This window comes from Ranitomeya variabilis, chromosome 1 (genome assembly GCF_051348905.1).
Source record: "Ranitomeya variabilis isolate aRanVar5 chromosome 1, aRanVar5.hap1, whole genome shotgun sequence".
NCBI classification, from domain to species: domain Eukaryota; kingdom Metazoa; phylum Chordata; class Amphibia; order Anura; family Dendrobatidae; genus Ranitomeya; species Ranitomeya variabilis.
Window position 1 is genome coordinate 757261771 of NC_135232.1, and position 19433 is coordinate 757281203.

A 19433-nucleotide genomic window follows, 5' to 3' on the forward strand; every position below is an offset into this window, starting at 1 on the left:
GAGGAGGGAGGATAATAAAAGGAGAGAACAGGGAGGGAGAAAGAAGGGGAAGGCATTGAGGAGGGGGAAGAGAAGACTTCCAAGAAAAAGCAGAACAGCCTGTAAGGGAGCTGGGACAAAGGAGGAGTGCTGGGGGGAAGCAGGAGTTAACCTGTTCCCTGCCTGCAACACTTCAAATTAAGCTAATGCCTCACTGTAAAGACAGCACTCATTACATAGGAGTACTTTAAGCCTTCCCCAGGTGACTCCTTCCTGATCTCATGGTCACAACAGTCTTACCTAGCGTTACCTACGGTACTAAGAAAGCCAATCAGATCTGAAATGTACAAGACAAAATCGAATGGCTTTACAGGAGGAAGTGATTAATCTGTGACCCAGCTAGTCTTTCACTATATCTATACCGAAGAAGGAGTTAATCCCAGCAGGGCTTGTCCCATGGCCTAGCTGAGTCACCCAAGGACTGGTGGCAGGACCTGATATGACCTCAGAATGATGCATGATAAAACCAGGGCGAGTCTCACCTGCACCTAGCTTCATAACCCGAGAAGTGGTGTACCTGAAAAGGCGCTGCCGCCGCCACACATGCGTTACAGTTCCACCATTCCTGTTATAACAGGTTTAAGAAGCAAGGGCTGGCTATACATGGGACAATAATTCAGGCGGACCAAAAGCACAGGCCTAAGCAACAAACAGAAAAACATGGAGCGTGGCCGAAAAGCAGATTTGGCTTTCTCTTAGGCAGCAATGTATTATAACCCTGTGAGCAACATCCTCATGGTAAAAACAAGATTAAAAACCTGATTACTTTAACTGACCAAACTTGCAGATTTGACCAGAAGCCGGTGAGAACCAATTTCCCAAAAACATTGTTTAGGAGGGCTATAGAATCCAGGGGAAGTTTAAATGACATTGTTGGGGGAAGGTTGGATATGTGGTGCTGTCTGTACCCACTAAGATGGCTCTGACTGGCAAGGATAGAGAAGGGTGAAGCACATGGTGTCAGAGGAGATCGGGACACTGACGTTTCGGATTTACGGGCAGCTTAAGTTTACCCTACAAAGGTCACCTGTCTGATCTTCACTATCATTTGAAATTATAATCTAGTTGTAAATTATGCCTGCACCGAACACAGATTTTAGGTCAGCCCACATACCTGCCAGTGAGCTTTCAAACCTTTTTTTTTTTAATTATCTATTATGCAAAAGTATTCTTGTGAGAATATCCGAAAGGTCAGGAAATATAAGATAGCACTAAAACAGTATGTCACACAATACAAAGAAGCACACAAGTCAGCAGTTAGACATTTTTATTATTTGGGGGAGACAACGGCCAGAAACATACAGACAAAAACCCTGTAAAAGAAGACAAAAAAGATAGAATTTAGATCAAGCAATACATATGTGGCAGTGCATGAGAAATATCACATTACCACCACCTTGTGGCAAACTGGTGCTCTGAGCAGAGAGTCCATCATTACTAAAGGAAATTCAGAGAGCAGGAAGCACCAAAATCCTGATTAGCAGCAGTGGGATGTAGAGCTTGGCAGAGCCTACTGGAAGGCACCTACACAGCACAGCAGTGTCCATATAACAAAGCCTAACCACGGAAAATGCAGTGTCTCCTGTGTTACAATGGAGCACATACAACCTAATAGTGTTGTCAGACATACCTTTAGCACAAAAAAAGGATGAAGACACATACATGCAGGAAAAGGAACGTGCAAACTGAGAAGGTGGGATGAGGAGGATGCACAAGCAAAGAAGGAGCGAGCACTTGTCTGCATGTGGATAAAGGAGATGTGAGATAATGTGGCGTGTGCAGAGGCATGGGGATACCAGATGTAAGGTGGGTGAGCGATGTGTCAAGAGTGGGTGGGAGAGCAGAGGGGAAGAAAAAAAAAAAAAAAGCAGGTTAAAACCATGCCGTAGAGGGACATACGTTCCAAGTATGAGGAAGCAGTGTGTACATCATGCAGACAGATCCTGCCACACAGCACAAGAGCAGTAGGAATACATGATGCAGAGCTGGGAAGCACACACACCACCTACACTCATTTAGTAAGGAGCAGCAGACGAAAAGCATTGGTTAGTGCAAGAAACAAGTGTGCAATTGAGAGATACCAACCTGGGCTTACTCCAGGGCCTTAACAATGGCTTCACAAGCCTCTAGGTTAACCTGTGCTTCTGCCTTTGCTACTTCATCTCCAGCACTCTGCAGCTCTGCCAGGGCCTTTTCAAGGTTGGACTTTGCAATCTATTAAAAAGCAGACATAAGCAAAGCAATTGTTACAGCATCACGATTCAGTGTAAAGCTGATCAAAGATTTATTAACCATGACATCTTGGCCAAAGAATATAAAGCCCAAAATGTCTAGAAGATCACATTGTGCTCACTACCTTGATAAATTTGCTATTTTGTTGTGCAACATTCTGCTGTTCCAATTTGGGACGGTCATAATTCTGCTTAAATTGTTTTTGCTGTAATTTGCTTAGAAGTCTTTTCCAGATTCAACTTCTCGGTATATAAAATTATATTCTATTTGTAAGTGTAAGCTATATTTTAAAAAACAAAAAACAGAAAATCAGGCCTACTTACCCCCTAGTGCTCCAATGAGTACTTCACTGCTGCCCCTATCTTTGGCGACACAGCGGCAGTTGCAACATTACAACTACTGTACATCATGTGCCGTCTACCTCTGCACAACCACCGAGTGCAGTGATTAGCAGCAGCATTCACGACATCAACGCTGCTGCCATGTTTCTATGTGGAATAGTAAACTAAGGTCCAAAAAACTAAGCAAAACCAAAGGAAACCTTATATGTTCAGATGCTGAGTAAAAACAATTTTTATTAAATCTCTAAAAACTTAGGACATCAACAGTCAACATACACACAACCGTGCCAAACTGAACTGCCCCTTGCACTGTGTATACTAAAATGCCCTACCTTGCAGCGGAGGTTGGCACCCTAAACATATATTCGAGATAGGCGCCCCCGCTCAACGTCGACTATCCCCTAATTCTCCTATCTGCCAGCTTCACAAAGTGATGCAATTATGCCAACATACACCTAGGACAGATAGAGGAAAATTTTGCCGACTAATGTTACAGGGCAGTAATGGCAGTAAATCACCCATGTGATAGAGGTGCACAACACCATCCCCTAAAGTGCAAAAAACAGTGCTATACATACACCATATACCTTGCTCTACCTGCTCCTTGCCGAACTAACTCCTGCCTGGCAGTGGAGGTTGGCACCCTACTGTGAAGCGGATATGGCGCCCCCACTCCGCGTCGGCTAGCCCTAGGAGCTAGCCCTAACTGTGCTATTAGACAGAAAAAAGATATTTTGTGCGCAATATGGTCCACCAGCTTGTTATAGCCGAGGCACCAAAATTTCAGGCAGGAGATCTGGCTACAGTATTGATATGTAGCTGTAACCCCATTCCATGATACATATATATAGCAGTTATAGTAGCCAGGTACTTATCATTCTGATGTATACGAACGCCTTTGGTAATGTTTGAGACTGTGATCCCAGCTCTCTCGAGGTCATTGACCAGGTCCTCCCACATAGCTCTGGGCCGATTCCTGACCTTTCTCAGAATCATCTTTACCCCATGAGGCGAGTTCTTGCATGGAGGAAGATTGATCGAGGAAGATTGACAATCATCTTGTGTTTCTTCCATTTTATAATAATTGTGCCAACAGTTGTTGCCTTCTCACCAAGCTGCTTGCCTATTGTCCTGTAGCCCATCCCAGCCTTGTGCAGGACTAGAATTTTGTTCCTGGTGTTTAGACAACTCTCTGGTTTTGGCCATGGTGGAGAGGTTGGAGTGTTATTGATTGAGTGTGTGGGCAGGTGTCTTTTATACAGGTGACAAGTTCAAACAGGTGCAATTAATACAGGTAATGAGTGCAGAGTAGGAGGGCTTCTTAAAGAAAAACTATTAGGTTTGAGCTAGAATTCTTGCTGGTTGGTATGTGATCAATTATTTATTTGCATGAAATAATTGAAAATCCTACAATGTGATTTTCTGGATTTTTTTTTTTTTTTTCTTTTACCCCTTACTGACATCGGACGGGATAGTATGTCCGATGTCAGCTCCCCTGCTTTGATGCAGGGCTCCGCGGTGAGCCCGCATCAAAGCCGGGACATGTCAGCTGTTTTGAACAGCTGACATGTGCCCGCAATAGCGGCGGGTGAAATCGCGATTCACCCGCCGCTATTAACTAGTTAAATGCCTCTGTCAAACGCAGACAGCGGCATTTAACTACCGCATCCGGCCGGGCGGCCGGAAATGACGGCATCGCCGACCCCCGTCACATGATCGGGGGTCGGCGATGCTTCTCCATTGTAACCATAGAGGTCCTTGAGACCTCTGTGGTTACTGATCGCCGGTAGCTGTGAGCGCCACCCTGTGGACGGCGCTCACAGCACACCTGATTTTCTGCTACATAGCAGCGAACAGCAGATCGCTGCTATGTAGCAGAGGCGATCGTGTTGTGCCAGCTTCTAGCCTCCCATGGAGGCTACTGAAGCATGGCAAAAGTAAAAAAAAAAATTTAAAAAAAGTTAAAAAAATAAAAAAAATATTAAAGTTTAAATCACCCCCCTTTCGCACCAATCAAAATAAATCAATAAAAAAAAAAATCAAACCTACACATATTTGGTATCGCCGCGTTCAGAATCACCCGATCTATCAATTAAAAAAAAGCATTAACCTGATCGCTAAACGGTGTAACGAGAAAAAAAATCAAAACGCCAGAATTACTTTTTTTGGTCACCGCGACATTGCATTAAAATGCAATAACGGGCGATCAAAAGAACGTATCTGCACCGAATTGGAATCATTAAAAACGCCAGCTCGGCACGCAAAAAATAAGCCCTCACCTGACTCCAGATCACGAAAAATGGAGACGCTACGAGTATCGGAAAATGGCTGAATTTTTTTTTTTTTTTTTAGCAAAGTTTGGAATTTTTTTTCACCACTTAGGTAAAAAATAACCTAGTCATGTTAGGCGTCTATGAACTCGTAATGACCTGGAGAATCATAATGGCAGGTCAGTTTTAGCATTTAGTGAACCTAGCAAACAAGCCAAACAAAAAACAAGTGTGGGATTGCACTTTTTTTGCAATTTCACCGCACTTGGAATTTTTTTCCCGTTTTCTAGTACACGACATGGTAAATCCAATGATGACGTTCAAAAGTAAAACTCGTCCTGCAAAAAATAAGCCCTCACATGGCCAAATTGACGGAAAAATAAAAAAAGTTATGGCTCTGGGAAGGAGGGGAGTGAAAAACGAACACGGAAAAACTAAAAATCCCACGGTCATGAAGGGGTTAAGACTGTCTCAGGTGAAATATACCTACGATTAAAATTACAGACCTCTCCTTTCTTTGTATGTGGGAAATCAGCAGTGTATCAAATACTTATTTTCTCCACTGTAAATTGGTGAACGAGGAACTGTACCTTCGGTTTATTTTTCATTTTATGTTCTTCGATGGACATGCATATTTTTTTTTCCCAATAAATTGGTGAACGAGGGATAGTGTACAAGTGTGTGTGTGTGGTGGGGGGACACTACTCATATAAACCACATTATTATCTACAGCTGACAAATCACAGCAGTCATCAACCCCAACTACCACTACCCCGATTGCCACAACATCAGGGCAATCAGGACGGGCCAGGCATCTAATGGATGCGCCAATTCTAGGCGGCTGCGGGCTAGTAATTTTACAATGGGAATAGCACAATAACTATAGATTTTCCCAACCCGATATCAGCCTGCTTTACCTTTGCTGGTTAGCAAAAATAAGGGAGCTCCCACGCCTTTTATTTCCATTAATTTGCCTAATACATGTGCAGTGAACTATACATGCAAAACACTGATTATACATATATCTCACCCACCTATCATCTATGTATCCCTATCTTTGCACATCTTACACTTAAACATCTTATTTTTATTCTGGTATGTGTCACACAGACGACACGGGGATGTCACACTTTGTCATCCGTGTGCAGGATGCATTAACATCTGTGCTGCTGGAAAAGAAAAACACAGACATGTCTATGTGGGTCACATGGTCCATGTGAACACAGTCCATGTGAGCAGCCCCATAGATTATCATGGGTGTGTGTAAGTGTCTCCAGTACTTGTGAAAACAGTCATCACACGTTGTGGAAACACTGACGTGTTAAGGGGGCCATGCATTGAGAGCTTATGGCCATTTAGCTCTGACTTCCAGTCATTCAGAAGCTGCAGTCACAAGATGGCGGAGTGCGACCGAAGCAGCACAGTTAAGAGCTCAAGACAGCGTCTGGTAAGTACAATGTTAGGGTCAGAAAACTTGCAACAGTGTCAACATTCCAGTGATGAAATAAATATTAAATAAAAATAAAATAGAAAAAACAGACATACTGGAGTGGTGCTTTGATTTAACTGCAGATTTTGTAATCTGTAGCTAAATGGCATTTAAATGGTATCTGGCAGGCTTACTAGAGCAGAGGGTTACAGGGAGAAAATGAAGTGTTATCCTCCCTGCAGCGGTCCACTTATTGAAGTGGTGCAGGGGGCTGTGACATTGTTATTCCTTCATTCTGGATGCTACCAAACAATCAGCCTGGGGTCTTTTTCAGATGTTCATTTTTCCTATGTGTGTTATCCATCAGTGTTTTTCATAGATAAACTATGTTCGCACTATAGTCTATGGACCAAATCTCATGTCTATTTTCACTGACACACGGTCCACAAAAAAGATAGTCACACACACACTTCCAATTTTGATCGGACTCACAGATCAAATCACATGTACAAGCCTTATGGGTCTGTGAAAGCAACAGACACCGACTATTTCAGTTCTTAACACTGCCATAGGCAGAAGCTTTGCAAAAAAAATTTCTTCAACTAAATTACTGATCCAACACTAATGGTAAAAACTGGATCCAAAACACTGACAAACTGGACTGTCTTTCTGCATAAAAAACAAACAATGATGTCTGAATGGGCCCTTAGACGGAGACGTAGAGCTCTACCACATATGAAAGCAGTCCCCACCAATTGTATGCTACAAAAACTGACCAGCACCTCCTAACAGAATGAAGCAGATGTAAACAGGTGCGAGCCGCTGTGACTGTATAATATACAAACCAAATAATGGTACGCCTTGCCATGGCTGGTGGGCTCAAATGAATTGGCCAATTTATGAGCCAAGATTCACATTTTATAAATATAGTCTATTTGCCAGCAATACCATTTAAGATTCATATATTCATTGTTTGCAAATATCTTAAAGCACAATGTGTGTGCTGCTGTATTCTCAGACTTCTATAGAACAGTCAGAGCAACAACGTCCATAAAAGTATTATGAAAATATAAATATTAACCCCTTCACCCCCGGAGCTTTTTTCGCTCCCCTCCTTCCCAGAGCCATAACTTTTTTATTTATCCGTCAATATGGCCATGTGAGGGCTTACTTTTTGTGGGACGAGTTGTACTTTTGAACGATACCATTGGTTTTACCATGCCGTGTAACAGAAAACGGGAAAAAAAATTCCAAGTGCGATAAAATTGCAAAAAAAGTGCAATCTCACTTTTTTTTTTTGTTTGGCTTTTTTGCTAGGTTCACTAAATGCTAAAACTGACCTGTCAATATGATTCTCCAGGTCATTACGAGTTCATAGACACCAAACATGTCTAGGTTCTCTTATCTAAATGGTAAAAAAAAAAATCCAAATTTGCTAAAAAAAAAAAAAAAATTGTGCCATTTTCCTATAATTGTAGCGTCTCCAATTTTCGTGATCTTGGGTTGGGCGAGGGCTTATTTGAGTTCCAAGCTGATGTTTTTATTGATATAATTTCGGTGCAGATACGTTCTTTTGATCGCCCGTTATTGCATTTTAATGCAATGTTGCGGCGACCAAAAAAACAATTTTGGCGTTTTGATTTTTTTTCTCGCTACGCCAGTTTAGAAACCAGGTTAATCCTTTGTTTTTTTGATAGATCGGGCAATTCTGAACGCGGCGATACCAAATATGTGTACGTTTGATTTTTTTTTATTGTTTTATTTTGATTGGGGCGAAAGGGGGGTGATTTGAACTTTTATATATTTTTTATTGTTTACATTTTTAAACACTTTTTTTTTTGATTTTGGCATGCTTCAATAGCCTCCATAGGAGGCTAGGAGCATGCACAACTCGATCGCCTCTGCTACATAGAGGTGAAGCACAGATCACCTCTATGTAGCAGAAATGCAGGTGTGCTTTGAACGCCGACCACAGGGTGGCGCTCAAAGCAATCGGCCATCAACAATCATAGAGGTCTCAAGGAGACCTCTGGTTGTTATGGCAATGCACCGATGACCCCCGATCATGTGACGGGGTCAGCGGTGCGAGCACTTCCAGCCGCGAGCGCTAGTTAAATGTTGCTGTCAGCGTTTGACAGCGGCATTTAACTAGTTAACGGGTGCGGGCGGATCGAGATTCCGCTCGCGCGCAGTGCACGCACATGTCAGCTGTACAAAACAGCTGACATGTCGCGGCTTTGCGGTGGGCTCACCGCCGGAGCCCACCTCAAAGCGGGGGTTCTGCCAGCTGACGTACTATTCCGTCAGCTGGCAGAAAGGGGTTAAGCAAAAGAGGCAAACTAACACACTAACTCAGAGCTCAGGAAAGTCAAACCATTTTTTTTCTTAACAAAGTTCAGATTTTTTTAAGCACTAAAACAACAATACAAAAAATACAAGTTTGGCATCTCGGTAAATGGGCTGGCCTAAACTAAGGAATCATGTTAAACAGTAATTTGTACAGCACAATGAACCCAGACAATAAAGAAACCCAAAAAAAAATGGTTTAACTGTAATTCCCCCCCCATCATCACACCCCACTCTAGGATTATTTGTTTTCATGTTTTTCAGTACATCGTAAAGTGAATGCAAAAACCAAGCTCTCGAGAGTGATGCAAATTGAAAAAAAAGTTAAAGGGGACCGGTCACCTTAGAAAACATTCTTCCTGCAGATATCTGCTTAACCTGCAGGCAAATCTTGTTACTATGCCACTCGTTGCCTTACCGAGAGTGCAGATACCAGTAGAAAATGAACCTATTCCTTCCCGGGAGCCACCGGCTTTCAGTCATGGGGGTGTGCAGAGAGCAGATGAAGTCACCGCTCACTATACCTTGAGTGGCTGCTGACAGCATGCCCCGGGCGCTCTGCTGCATATCTGTGTAGAGCGGGCTGTCAAAGTGCTGGGGTGTGCTTATAGCCATCACTTACAGTGCTTACTGGTGCCAGGAGTAGCGGCTCTGTGCATGCTCTTAAAGGCCCCGTCTCACTAAGCGATTTACCAACGATCACGACCAGCGATACGACCTGGCCGTGATCGTTGGTAAGTCGCTGTGTGGTCGCTGGGGAGCTGTCACACAGACCGCTCTCCCCAGCGACCAACGATCAGGGGAACGACTTCGGCATCGTTGAAACTGTCTTCAACGATGCCGAAGTCCCCCTGCAGCACCCGGGTAACCAGGGTAAACATCGGGTTACTAAGCGCAGGGCCGCGCTTAGTAACCCGATATTTACCCTGGTTACCAGCGTAAATGTAAAAAAAAAACAAACAGTACATACTCGCCTTTCGGTGTCCAGGTCCCTTGCCGTCTGCTTCCTGCTCTGACTGAGATCCGGCCGTACAGCGAGAGCAGAGCGCAGCGGTGACGTCACTGCTGCGCTCTGCTCTCACTGTACGGCCGGCAGTCAGTGAGAGCAGGAAGCAGACGGCAAGGGACCTGGACACCGAAAGGCGAGTATGTATTGTTTGTTTTTTTTTACATTTACGCTGGTAACCAGGGTAAACATCGGGTTACTAAGCGCGGCCCTGCGCTTAGTAACCCGATGTTTACCCTGGTTACCAGTGAAGACATCGCTGGATCGGTGTCACACACACCGATTCAGCGATGTCAGCGGGGCCTCAGCGACCAAAAAAAGGTCCAGGCCATTCCGACACGACCAGCGATCTCGCAGCAGGGGCCTGATCGCTGGTACGTGTCACACATAGCGAGATCGCTATGGAGGTCGCTGTTGCGTCACAAAACTTGTGACTCAGCAGCGATCTCGCTAGCGATCTCGCTATGTGAGACGGGGCCTTAAGTCTTACAGCCAGCAGCTCCTTTCATTTCTTCCTGGTAAACACTTTAATGGAAATCTGTCAGCAGGTTTTTGCTATGTAATCTGAAGACAGCATGATGTAGGGGTTAAAGCACAGATTTCAGTGCTCCTGGGTTTTGTTTTCTAGCAATGATCAGTATCTTATCACGGAGACTAGCTGGTGTGAGCTCTGGTCTGACACTCCCCCTTCTGTGATAAGTACCTCACTGTATATAGACATTGTTTATACAGAGCCTGGTGTAGGCGGAGGCAGCTTTTCAGCTCGGCTTCATAGCTAAATGTAAAAACTCAGATTACTGAGTGCAGCCATTCTCACACAAAGTGATCCATCACTGGATTGAGCTTTTTTTGTCTACATCAGGCTGCTTTCAGATGGGAGCAAAAACCTGTGGACAAATTCCCTTTAAGTAAGGCAAGTTGGCAGAATTGGAACACTATTTACCTCCAGAGTAAGCATATGTCTGCAAATAAATAATGTTTTTCAAAGCGGTGGGCTCCATTTGAGGCTCTTGGAAGAAAGGAAAAAAAGTAAAACAAATGAAAAGTGGCCTAATCTGTACAGTGTTAAGGGATAACCTCTTACGTTAGGGAATACAGTCTCTTAATTTATACACCCCCATAAAATACACTGCGTGGAACACAAACCTAATCTCACATTTTGAAGTTCCCTACAAGCATGTGCTTGTAGCTTTAATGATGGTAGATTTCTGTCCTGCCCTGCACCGATCAGGCTGATCAGTGCAAAGTTGGAAGAGAGAGAACGGTCCTGCTTCATAGTTCTTACGGTGATCGTATGGGGCCCGGTCAGTGTTTTTCTCAACCATAGCAAACTGTCTAAAGTCTGTAAGACGGGCACACTTTTAGCAAAAGCTTCTTCTTGCTAAAAAAAAAAATGCATCCTCTAGTCCAAAAAAATATGGTATATGGAATTAGCCAAAGACAGCAAAATTAGATATTTACTTACAAGGGTCATTTTTCAAAAGAAATGAATTGTGTTACGAAACAACCACTTCAGTTGGCGAACATTCCCCTTTGATATTACATGCAATGATTACAGTATAGACTTGTAGTTTTGATATGAGCTATTGCACAAGAACTGTTGTGTCATGTGAATGCTTTCTTTCATCTAAAAAAAATTACTTTTTCTAATTTTATGTTAACTTTGCATAGAAACAAAACAAAATACCGTAAGTGCAAAAAATGTAATAAGATCAACAATCATTTCATATAACTGCAGAGTGAAGAATCGGTTGGGACTTCATATGCAGAGCAATCTTGCAACCAAAGAAACCACATGAGTGGCACATATTGCGGCCTTCTTTTGCCAAAAAGAGAACAAATAGATTCTTAAGGAATATTCCAGTTCAAGTCACTTATGTATTAGGCTAAGTGCACACGTCGCAGAAATTTCCGCGGCAATTCTGCAACTCCTGCCGCGGGTATATCACATGCGGAATTGGCATGCATATTCCTGCTAAAAACGAGTGTTTTGCAAGCATAATTAGCTTGCAGAATGCTAGCGTTTTCCAAGCGATCTGTAGCATCGCTTGGAAAACTTGACAGGTTGGTCACACTTGTCAAACACTGTTTGACAAGTGTGACCAACTTTTTACTATTGCTGCTGCCTATGCAGCATCAATAGTAAAAAATAGAATGTTAAAAATAATAAAAAATAAATAAAAAAAAGGTTATTCTCACCTTCTGAAGGCAGCCGATCTCCACAGCGGCTTCCGTTCCTATAGATGCTTTGTGTGCAGGACCTGCGATGATGTCACTGTCACGTGACCGCGACATCATCACAGGTCCTTCACACACAGCATCCCTGGGAACGGAAGCCGTAGCGTGCACCGCTGAGAGGCGGGAAGATTCCGGGGCCATCAGAAGGTGAGTATATCACTATTTTTATTTTAACTTTTTTTTTTTTTTTTTTTTTTTTAAACAATTATATGGTGCCCAGTCCGTGGAGGAGAGTCTCCTGGGTACCAACCGCACATGATCTGCTTACTTCCCGCTTGGTGGGCATACCCCATGCGGGAAGTAAGCAGATCAATGCATTCCTATGTGTGCGGAATCCCCGCGATTCCGCAAATTTAATGAACATGCTGCATTTTTTTCTGGAATGCGATTCCGCTCAGGAAAACAACGCATGTGCACAAAAAATGCAGATTGCATTCTATTAAATAGGATGCTTAATGTGAGCTTTTTTCCGAGGTTTTATAGCATTTTTATAGCGAAAAACCGCAAAAAAAAAAAAAAAAAAAAAAAAAAAATCGCAAAAAATCTGCTACACTTAGGGTATGTTTCCACGTTCAGGAAACGCTGCATGTTTCCGGTGCCAAGGATGCTATGCGAGAAGGACCTGCCATGACGTCACAGTCATGTGACCGCGACGTCATCACAGGTCCTGCGCTCATACCAACCGTGGGACCGGAAGCTGCCGCGTGCACCGCACACAGGCGCCAGGACTTCAAGGGGCCTTCGGAAGGTGAGTATGTTTATTTTTTATTTTAAGTCTTTTTTAACCACGCATATCGCGCCCACATTGCTATATACTACGTGGGCTGTGTTACAGACTGCATGGACTCTGTTATATACTACTCTGTGCTATATACTATGTAGCTGGGCAATATACAACGTGACTGTGCAATATACTACGTGGCTGTGTAATATAATACATGCTCTGTGTTATATACTGTACTACGTAGCTGTGCAATATACTATTTGGCTGTGTCGGTTCTGTCATATACTACATCGACTGTGCAATATACTGCGTAGCTATGCAATATACTACGTGCCTCTACAATATACTACGTGGCTATGTTATATACTACGTGGCTCTGCTATATACTACGTCGTTGACCAATACACTACATAGCTGTGCAATACACTACGTAGCTGTGCAATACACTACGTGGCTGTGCAATACACTACGTGGCTATGCTATATACTACGTGGCTAACCAATATACTACATACCTGTGCAATACAGTACGTGGCTGTGTTACATACTACGTAACTCTGCTATATACTACGTACGCTGTGTTACATACTACGTAGCTCTGTTACATACTACGTAGCTGTTATATACTACGTAGCTCTGTTATATACTACGTAGCTCTGTTATATACTACGTAGCTCTGTTATATACTACGTAGCTCTGTTATATACTACGTAGCTATGTTATATACTACGTAGCTATGTTATATACTACGTAGCTATGTTATATACTACGTAGCTATGTTATATACTACGTAGCTATGTTATATACTACGTAGCTATGTTATATACTACGTAGCTATGTTATATACTACGTAGCTATGTTATATACTACGTATCTATGTTATATACTACGTAGCTATGTTATATACTACGTAGCTATGTTATATACTACGTAGCTATGTTATATACTACGTAGCTATGTTATATACTACGTAGCTATGTTATATACTACATCGGTTGTGTTATATACTAAGTCACTGTGCAATATAGTACGTAGCCTGTGCTACATACTACCTACATATTCTAGAATACCCGATACGTTAGAATCGGGCCACCATCTAGTTAAAGCATAATTCCTTTTTTCTCTCTATGGTGTACAAAATGATTTATAAGCAGATACTGGCCTCCTCCCTAACTTCTGTAAAGCAGTTGACATGGAAGTATTTATTAGTGTCACTTGTTTTATTCTCTACTGGGTATAAACTTACACTTGGATCCAGCATTTCCAAAGTCACCGCTTCCTCAGCCAACAGCTGAACAGAGGAGTCTGCATTCACAGTCACTGATCCGCTGCTCACTAGAGACAATGACAGCATATTAAAAGCAAATCTTCATTAATACAAGTTTGTAACAGTAAAAAAAAAGAAAAGTGATTTTCATTTTTTATTGAAGATTATAAGTATCAACAGAACTAAATTTTAAAACTACAATCCAAAAGCACAAGTGATTGATTCATTTTTTTGCCCTTATTAAGAATTAAAATGGAGAGTCACCCCCCAAATTCATTGAAAACTAACTATACAGCCCGTGGGATTTAGCCCCTATAAATTCATATTAGCACTGTATCTGTTACTGGGACAATGCTTGAGAAAAGGGAAATTAGACCTACTCGTAATTTGATTTGATTTCCAGGAGTCCCCCAGGACAGCACACCAAGAGGTAGTCCTATGATGGGACAGGATCAAAGAGAGGTTAAAAGACTCCTCCCATCGCCAGGTTTTTTTTTTTTAAATTACTACTGAACAATGGATGCAAATAGTCTCAACGAGACACAAACTCATAAGCAAGATAAACACGAATGGCCTTCAGCTCAATCTCGAGCCATGGGGGCTTGATGAATAACCAAGCTGTAGGAAGATCCAGCTTGTGTAAGGCCAAAGACAAACATAAGGGAGGGGCACTAAGGGTGCTGTCCTGAGGGAAACAGAACTACCCGTAGGTCCAATTCCCCTTTTCCAGTCCGTCCCTCCGGACAGCAACACAGAAGCAGTATCAATGAAATAGAACCACGGTGGGTACAGAAGCCCTAAAAAAAAAAAAAAATCCCAGCCAAAAACCAGAGTAGATGTAGTAACTGATCTGCAAGATCAGAAGAAAATATAGACAATTCTAGATATTGTTTAGATTAATCACTGCAGTGAGTGTCTGATTATCTATGTGTGTCTATAAGGCCAAATGTTCAGTATAAATATGATAAATTATACAGCAGAAAGACTCACCCCTGTTGAACTCTAACACCAATAATGAACCGCAGTGATTGTTGGGTAGGTCATACTTATAAGGCCGGGGTCACACTAGTGTATGGCATCCGATGAGATATGCTAATGACTCTCGGCTCCTGCTCTGCTGAGTGTCATGCGTCTGTACCCCGAACCTCTCGCACAGCTGCAGAGGAGGCGGAGAAAATAATTTCTCCATCTCCTCCACTGCCGGCGTCTGCATATACCGCACCGCACACTGATGATATCCAAGTGATGTGCATTATCTCACTCGCACCCATAGGCTTATATGGGTGCGAGTGAGCCGAGGCTCTATGCCAATCGTAGCATGCTGCGATTGTTCTAGCATGCAGATTCGGCATGAGAAAATAATCACAGATGTGATCTGCCCCATACATTAACACTGGTCAGGAGTGCTATGCGATGTTTTCTCGCATGGCACTCGTCCGTGTTATACGCTGGTGTGACCCCGGCCTAACTCTGAAGCCATAGAATAGACCATAAAGGTGACCTGTCTGCAGGATTGTGCTGGGTAACCTACAGACAGTGTTAGGTTGGCTCTGTTATACTGATTACAATGATACCTTGGTTAATGAACTCCATCTTGTGGTTGTTTAATCTATTTTTAGTTTTTAGTTAATGATCTACCAGAGCCTTGGGGTGGTGTGTGTGTGTGTGTGTGTGTGTGTGTGTGTGTGTGTGTGTGTGTGTGTGTGTGTGTGTGTGTGTGTGTGTGTTGCTCTGATTACGTATTTATAATACAGACTGTTGACAGGTCACTGGTCCCTCACTGGCCTACCCCCTAGTTTCCATAATGAATACCTGTACATACTGAAGAAATTAAAAACAAAAACAAAACAAAAAAAACCACCTCTTCATGCAGGTGAAAATGGCAACTGTCACGCCTGCACAGTAGCAGCTATTATTGTGTATAGAGATCCGATAGGTGTAGTTGCGCAGAGGCCATCTTGCTGGAGAAGAAATAAAATGTCCTCCTCCAAGATGGCGCCGCCTGCTCAGTAGAAGCTATCAGATCTCTATATACACAGATAGCTGCTACTGCACAGAAGCACCATTTTCAAACTAACTTTTTTGTACTTGCTCAATAACATCAACAACAATGGCTACTAGGACACTAAACATGCGATTATGGTGCAGTGCAGGCACCTGCCTGCAGAAGGTTCTTTTTTTTTTCTTCAGTATGTACAGGTATTCAATACCAGTAACCTGTCAGCAGTCTTCAGTATGAATACCTAATAAGGGCACCACATAAATCCCCCCCACAGGCCTCCACCCCCCAGGAATGGGGATATCTAACTAAAAACTGAAAATAAAGATTTAACAACCACAAGACAGATTTCATCAACCAAGCCATCATTTTAATCAGAATAACAGCGCCGACCTGACACTGTCTGTAGGTTACTGTGCACAATCCTGCTGACAGGTTCCCTTAAGTCTGAACACTTCTGAGTAGACCGATCATGGACAGTAACTGAATTGAGACTCCTGTTTTGAACAGAAGAAATACTAAACCAATCCGAGCATAGCTGCTCACTCGGCTAAGCCAAGTTAAAAAGAAAGAGGCAAAGAAAGCTGAACCTCAGTCCAGACATATGGAGCCTAGAGACACAAGGTGTGCAGAGCAAGGACCCAAGATAGTCAGGCACTACGAGGCCCAGAGTTCCTGCACAGTAGCCCCATCTGAAAAAGCCAACTAATGGCCTGCAGCTGAAGGGCAGTCTTTACAGAGATAAGTGTGCTGTATTAACACCATGTGCCCTCAAACAAATGGAGCAATTAGAATGATAGTGGTCTGGGGATACAACAGGGGAAACAGCTGAGTGTTATTCAACTACAAAATAAGGGCAACAATGAGTTCTTGGCTTAAGTTAAACTCTAAAGCCCAATTATGAGGCATTGTGCAGGGGCCATGACACGAGGCAAACTGAAGTCAAACCGTAAGACACAGCCCAGACATGCAGCCTAACTTTAGCCCAGAGGTCCAAGGCCTAGCTAAAGCCAATTTCAGGACATGGGGTCGAAGGCCCAGATTTGGCATACAGGCATGTGGATAGTGTCCATACATTCTAGACAACATTTATACAGTGCACTTACCTGGGCTGCCTCCCCACCATTCCAAAGCTCTGGATGCCATCAGAAGAACAGGAGAAGCTGGTAATGCAGAGAGCCCACCATGGAGTGAAGTGGCGACACAACCATGAATACTGCATTAATGCGACAGGAGCACTGGCTGCCTGTTGGCTGAGGGACCTCTACCCAGAGAGATATCTGACAAGGACCACTTGACAGGGGGGAGGGAAGGCAGAGATCCCCCGATCCCACAGGAGTCCATACACAGTGACGGATGGCTGAGTGACCCCTATTCGGGGCCAGCCCCGGACTGCTTGACAGGAAAGGAAGGGAGGGAAGAGAAGGCCGCAACTACCCCCTTGACACTCCAGAGTCCCATACAATCAAGCCTCACAGGATAAGATATCTCCACTCTAGGAGCACTTCTCATGCGACTATCCCTTGTAGGGACAGGAAAAACACTGGACGATGGAGGAGTCTTAAGGTACCTTCACACTAAACGATATCGCTAGCGATCCGTGACGTTGCAGCGTCCTGGATAGCGATATCGTTGAGTTTGACACGCAGCAGCGATCAGGATCCTGCTGTGATATCGCTGGTCGTTGGTTAAAGTTCAGAACTTTATTTGGTCGTCAGATCGCCGTGTATCGTTGTGTTTGACAGCAAAAGCAACGATACCAGCGATGTTTTACAATGGTAACCAGGGTACATATCTGGTTACTAAGCGCAGGGCCGCGCTTAGTAACCCGATGTTTACCCTGGTTACCAGTGTAAAATGTAAAAAAACAAACACTACATACTCACCTTCGCGTCCCCCGGCGTCCGCTTCCTGCACTGACTGAGCGCCGGCCGTAAAGTGAAAGCACAGCACAGCGGTGACGTCACCGCTCTGCTGTTAGGGCCGGCACTCAGTCAGTGCAGGAAGCGGACGCCGGGGGACGCGAAGGTGAGTATGTAGTGTTTGTTTTTTTACATTTTACACTGGTAACCAAGGTAAACATCGGGTTACTAAGCGCGGCCCTGCGCTTAGCAACCCGATGTTTACCCTGGTTACCCGGGGACCTCGGCATCGTTGGTCGCTGGAGAGCTGTCTGTGTGACAGCTCTCAAGCAACCAAACAGCGACGCTGCAGCGATCGGCATTGTTGTCTGTATCGCTGCAGCGTCGCTTAGTGTGAAGGTACCTTTAGGCCTCTTTCACGCTTACGTTTTTGAGCTCCCGTCGAAATCTGATTTTTGAAAAAAACAGGATCCAGCAAATTTTTCTGCTGGATCCTGTTTTTTCCCCATAGACTTGTATTGTGACAGATTGCCATCGGTTTCATCAGTCGTGCACTGGATCCGTCGGAAAATTGCTGTCCGTCGGGCGGAGAAAACGTTCAGAGGAACGTTTTTTCTGTACATCGGAAAATTGCTCAGTGACGGATCCTGCGCTGCCCGTCGGCTATAATGGAAGCCTATGGGCGCATGATCCGTCACTGACTGTCAAAAGCAGGAATCCAGAGACTGGTTCAGTCTTTTGAAACTGAGCATCCGTGGAAGAATTTCCAGTCAGTGATATTCTCTCTCGCGCTCTCTTTTTACTATTGATGCTGCCTATGCAGCATCAATAGTAACAAGATATAATGTTAAAAAATAAATTAAAAAAAAAAAAAAAATCAATCGCAATATTCTCACCTTCCGGCGTCCCTTGCAGAGTTAACGATGCTCGCGATGCTCCCATCAGCTAGCGTTCCCAGTAATGCCTTGCGAAATGACCCGATGACGAGACCGCGACGTCAGAGGTCATTGCACGCAAGGCATTACTGGGAACGCCAGCTATCAGGAGCATCGGTAACGCTTGCCGGGACGCCAGAAGGTTAAGAATATTGTGATTTTTTTAAAATTATTTTTAACCTGGGTTGTGCACCAGGTGCACATAGCCTTGACGGGTCCCTCAGAAAAACGGGCCCAGTGCACCAGTTTTTTTACAATCTGCACAGGATCCGTCTTTTCAACATTTTGACGGATCCTGTGCAGATTGTAAAAACGGAAGTGTGAAAGAGGCCTTATCCTCTCTATGATCCTGTCCTGTCCAGTCATAGGTCAAAGAAGGACTACCTCCTGGTGTGCTGTCTGGAGGGACATACTGGAAAATAACTTAATGCCTATGCAAATGAGTAGGATTTGGTGCACCCTTGGTGTGGCCAAGAGCTGAGTGCACTGTTACACATCTTATTTTGCATCTTCGGGACTTCCTTTGCTTCTTGTGACAGCACTTGCTTCTTAGAGCGAATGCTACCCCCCATGTGTGCACTGACACTGGCTGTGCAGGCTGAGCACGTGCATAGCTCATTGTCTGTATGCACAGTGGCCAGGCGCTCCCCTTTCTGGGTCCTCTCGCTGCATGGATACACCTTAAAGTGTAGTGAGCAACTTTAGAGAGAAGAGGGCAGAGAACGTGCAGCTCCTGATTTCATTGC

At 43.8% G+C, this 19433-nt stretch overlaps 1 protein-coding gene across 1 annotated transcript in view; it reads right to left on the reverse strand.

The window, feature by feature from the left end:
* Nucleotides 1-1289: 1289 nt before the first annotated feature.
* The window catches only part of ATP5F1D (ATP synthase F1 subunit delta), a 34965-nt gene continuing 16821 nt past the window's right edge, over nt 1290-19433 (reverse strand). Inside the window, exons 3-5 of the mRNA XM_077271346.1 lie at nt 13871-13959; nt 2125-2253; nt 1290-1352 (exon numbers count right to left, since the gene is read on the reverse strand). Coding sequence (XP_077127461.1) covers nt 2131-2253; nt 13871-13959 — 212 coding nt within the window. The 3' untranslated portion in view covers nt 1290-1352; nt 2125-2130. The remainder of the gene's footprint in view (nt 1353-2124; nt 2254-13870; nt 13960-19433) is intronic.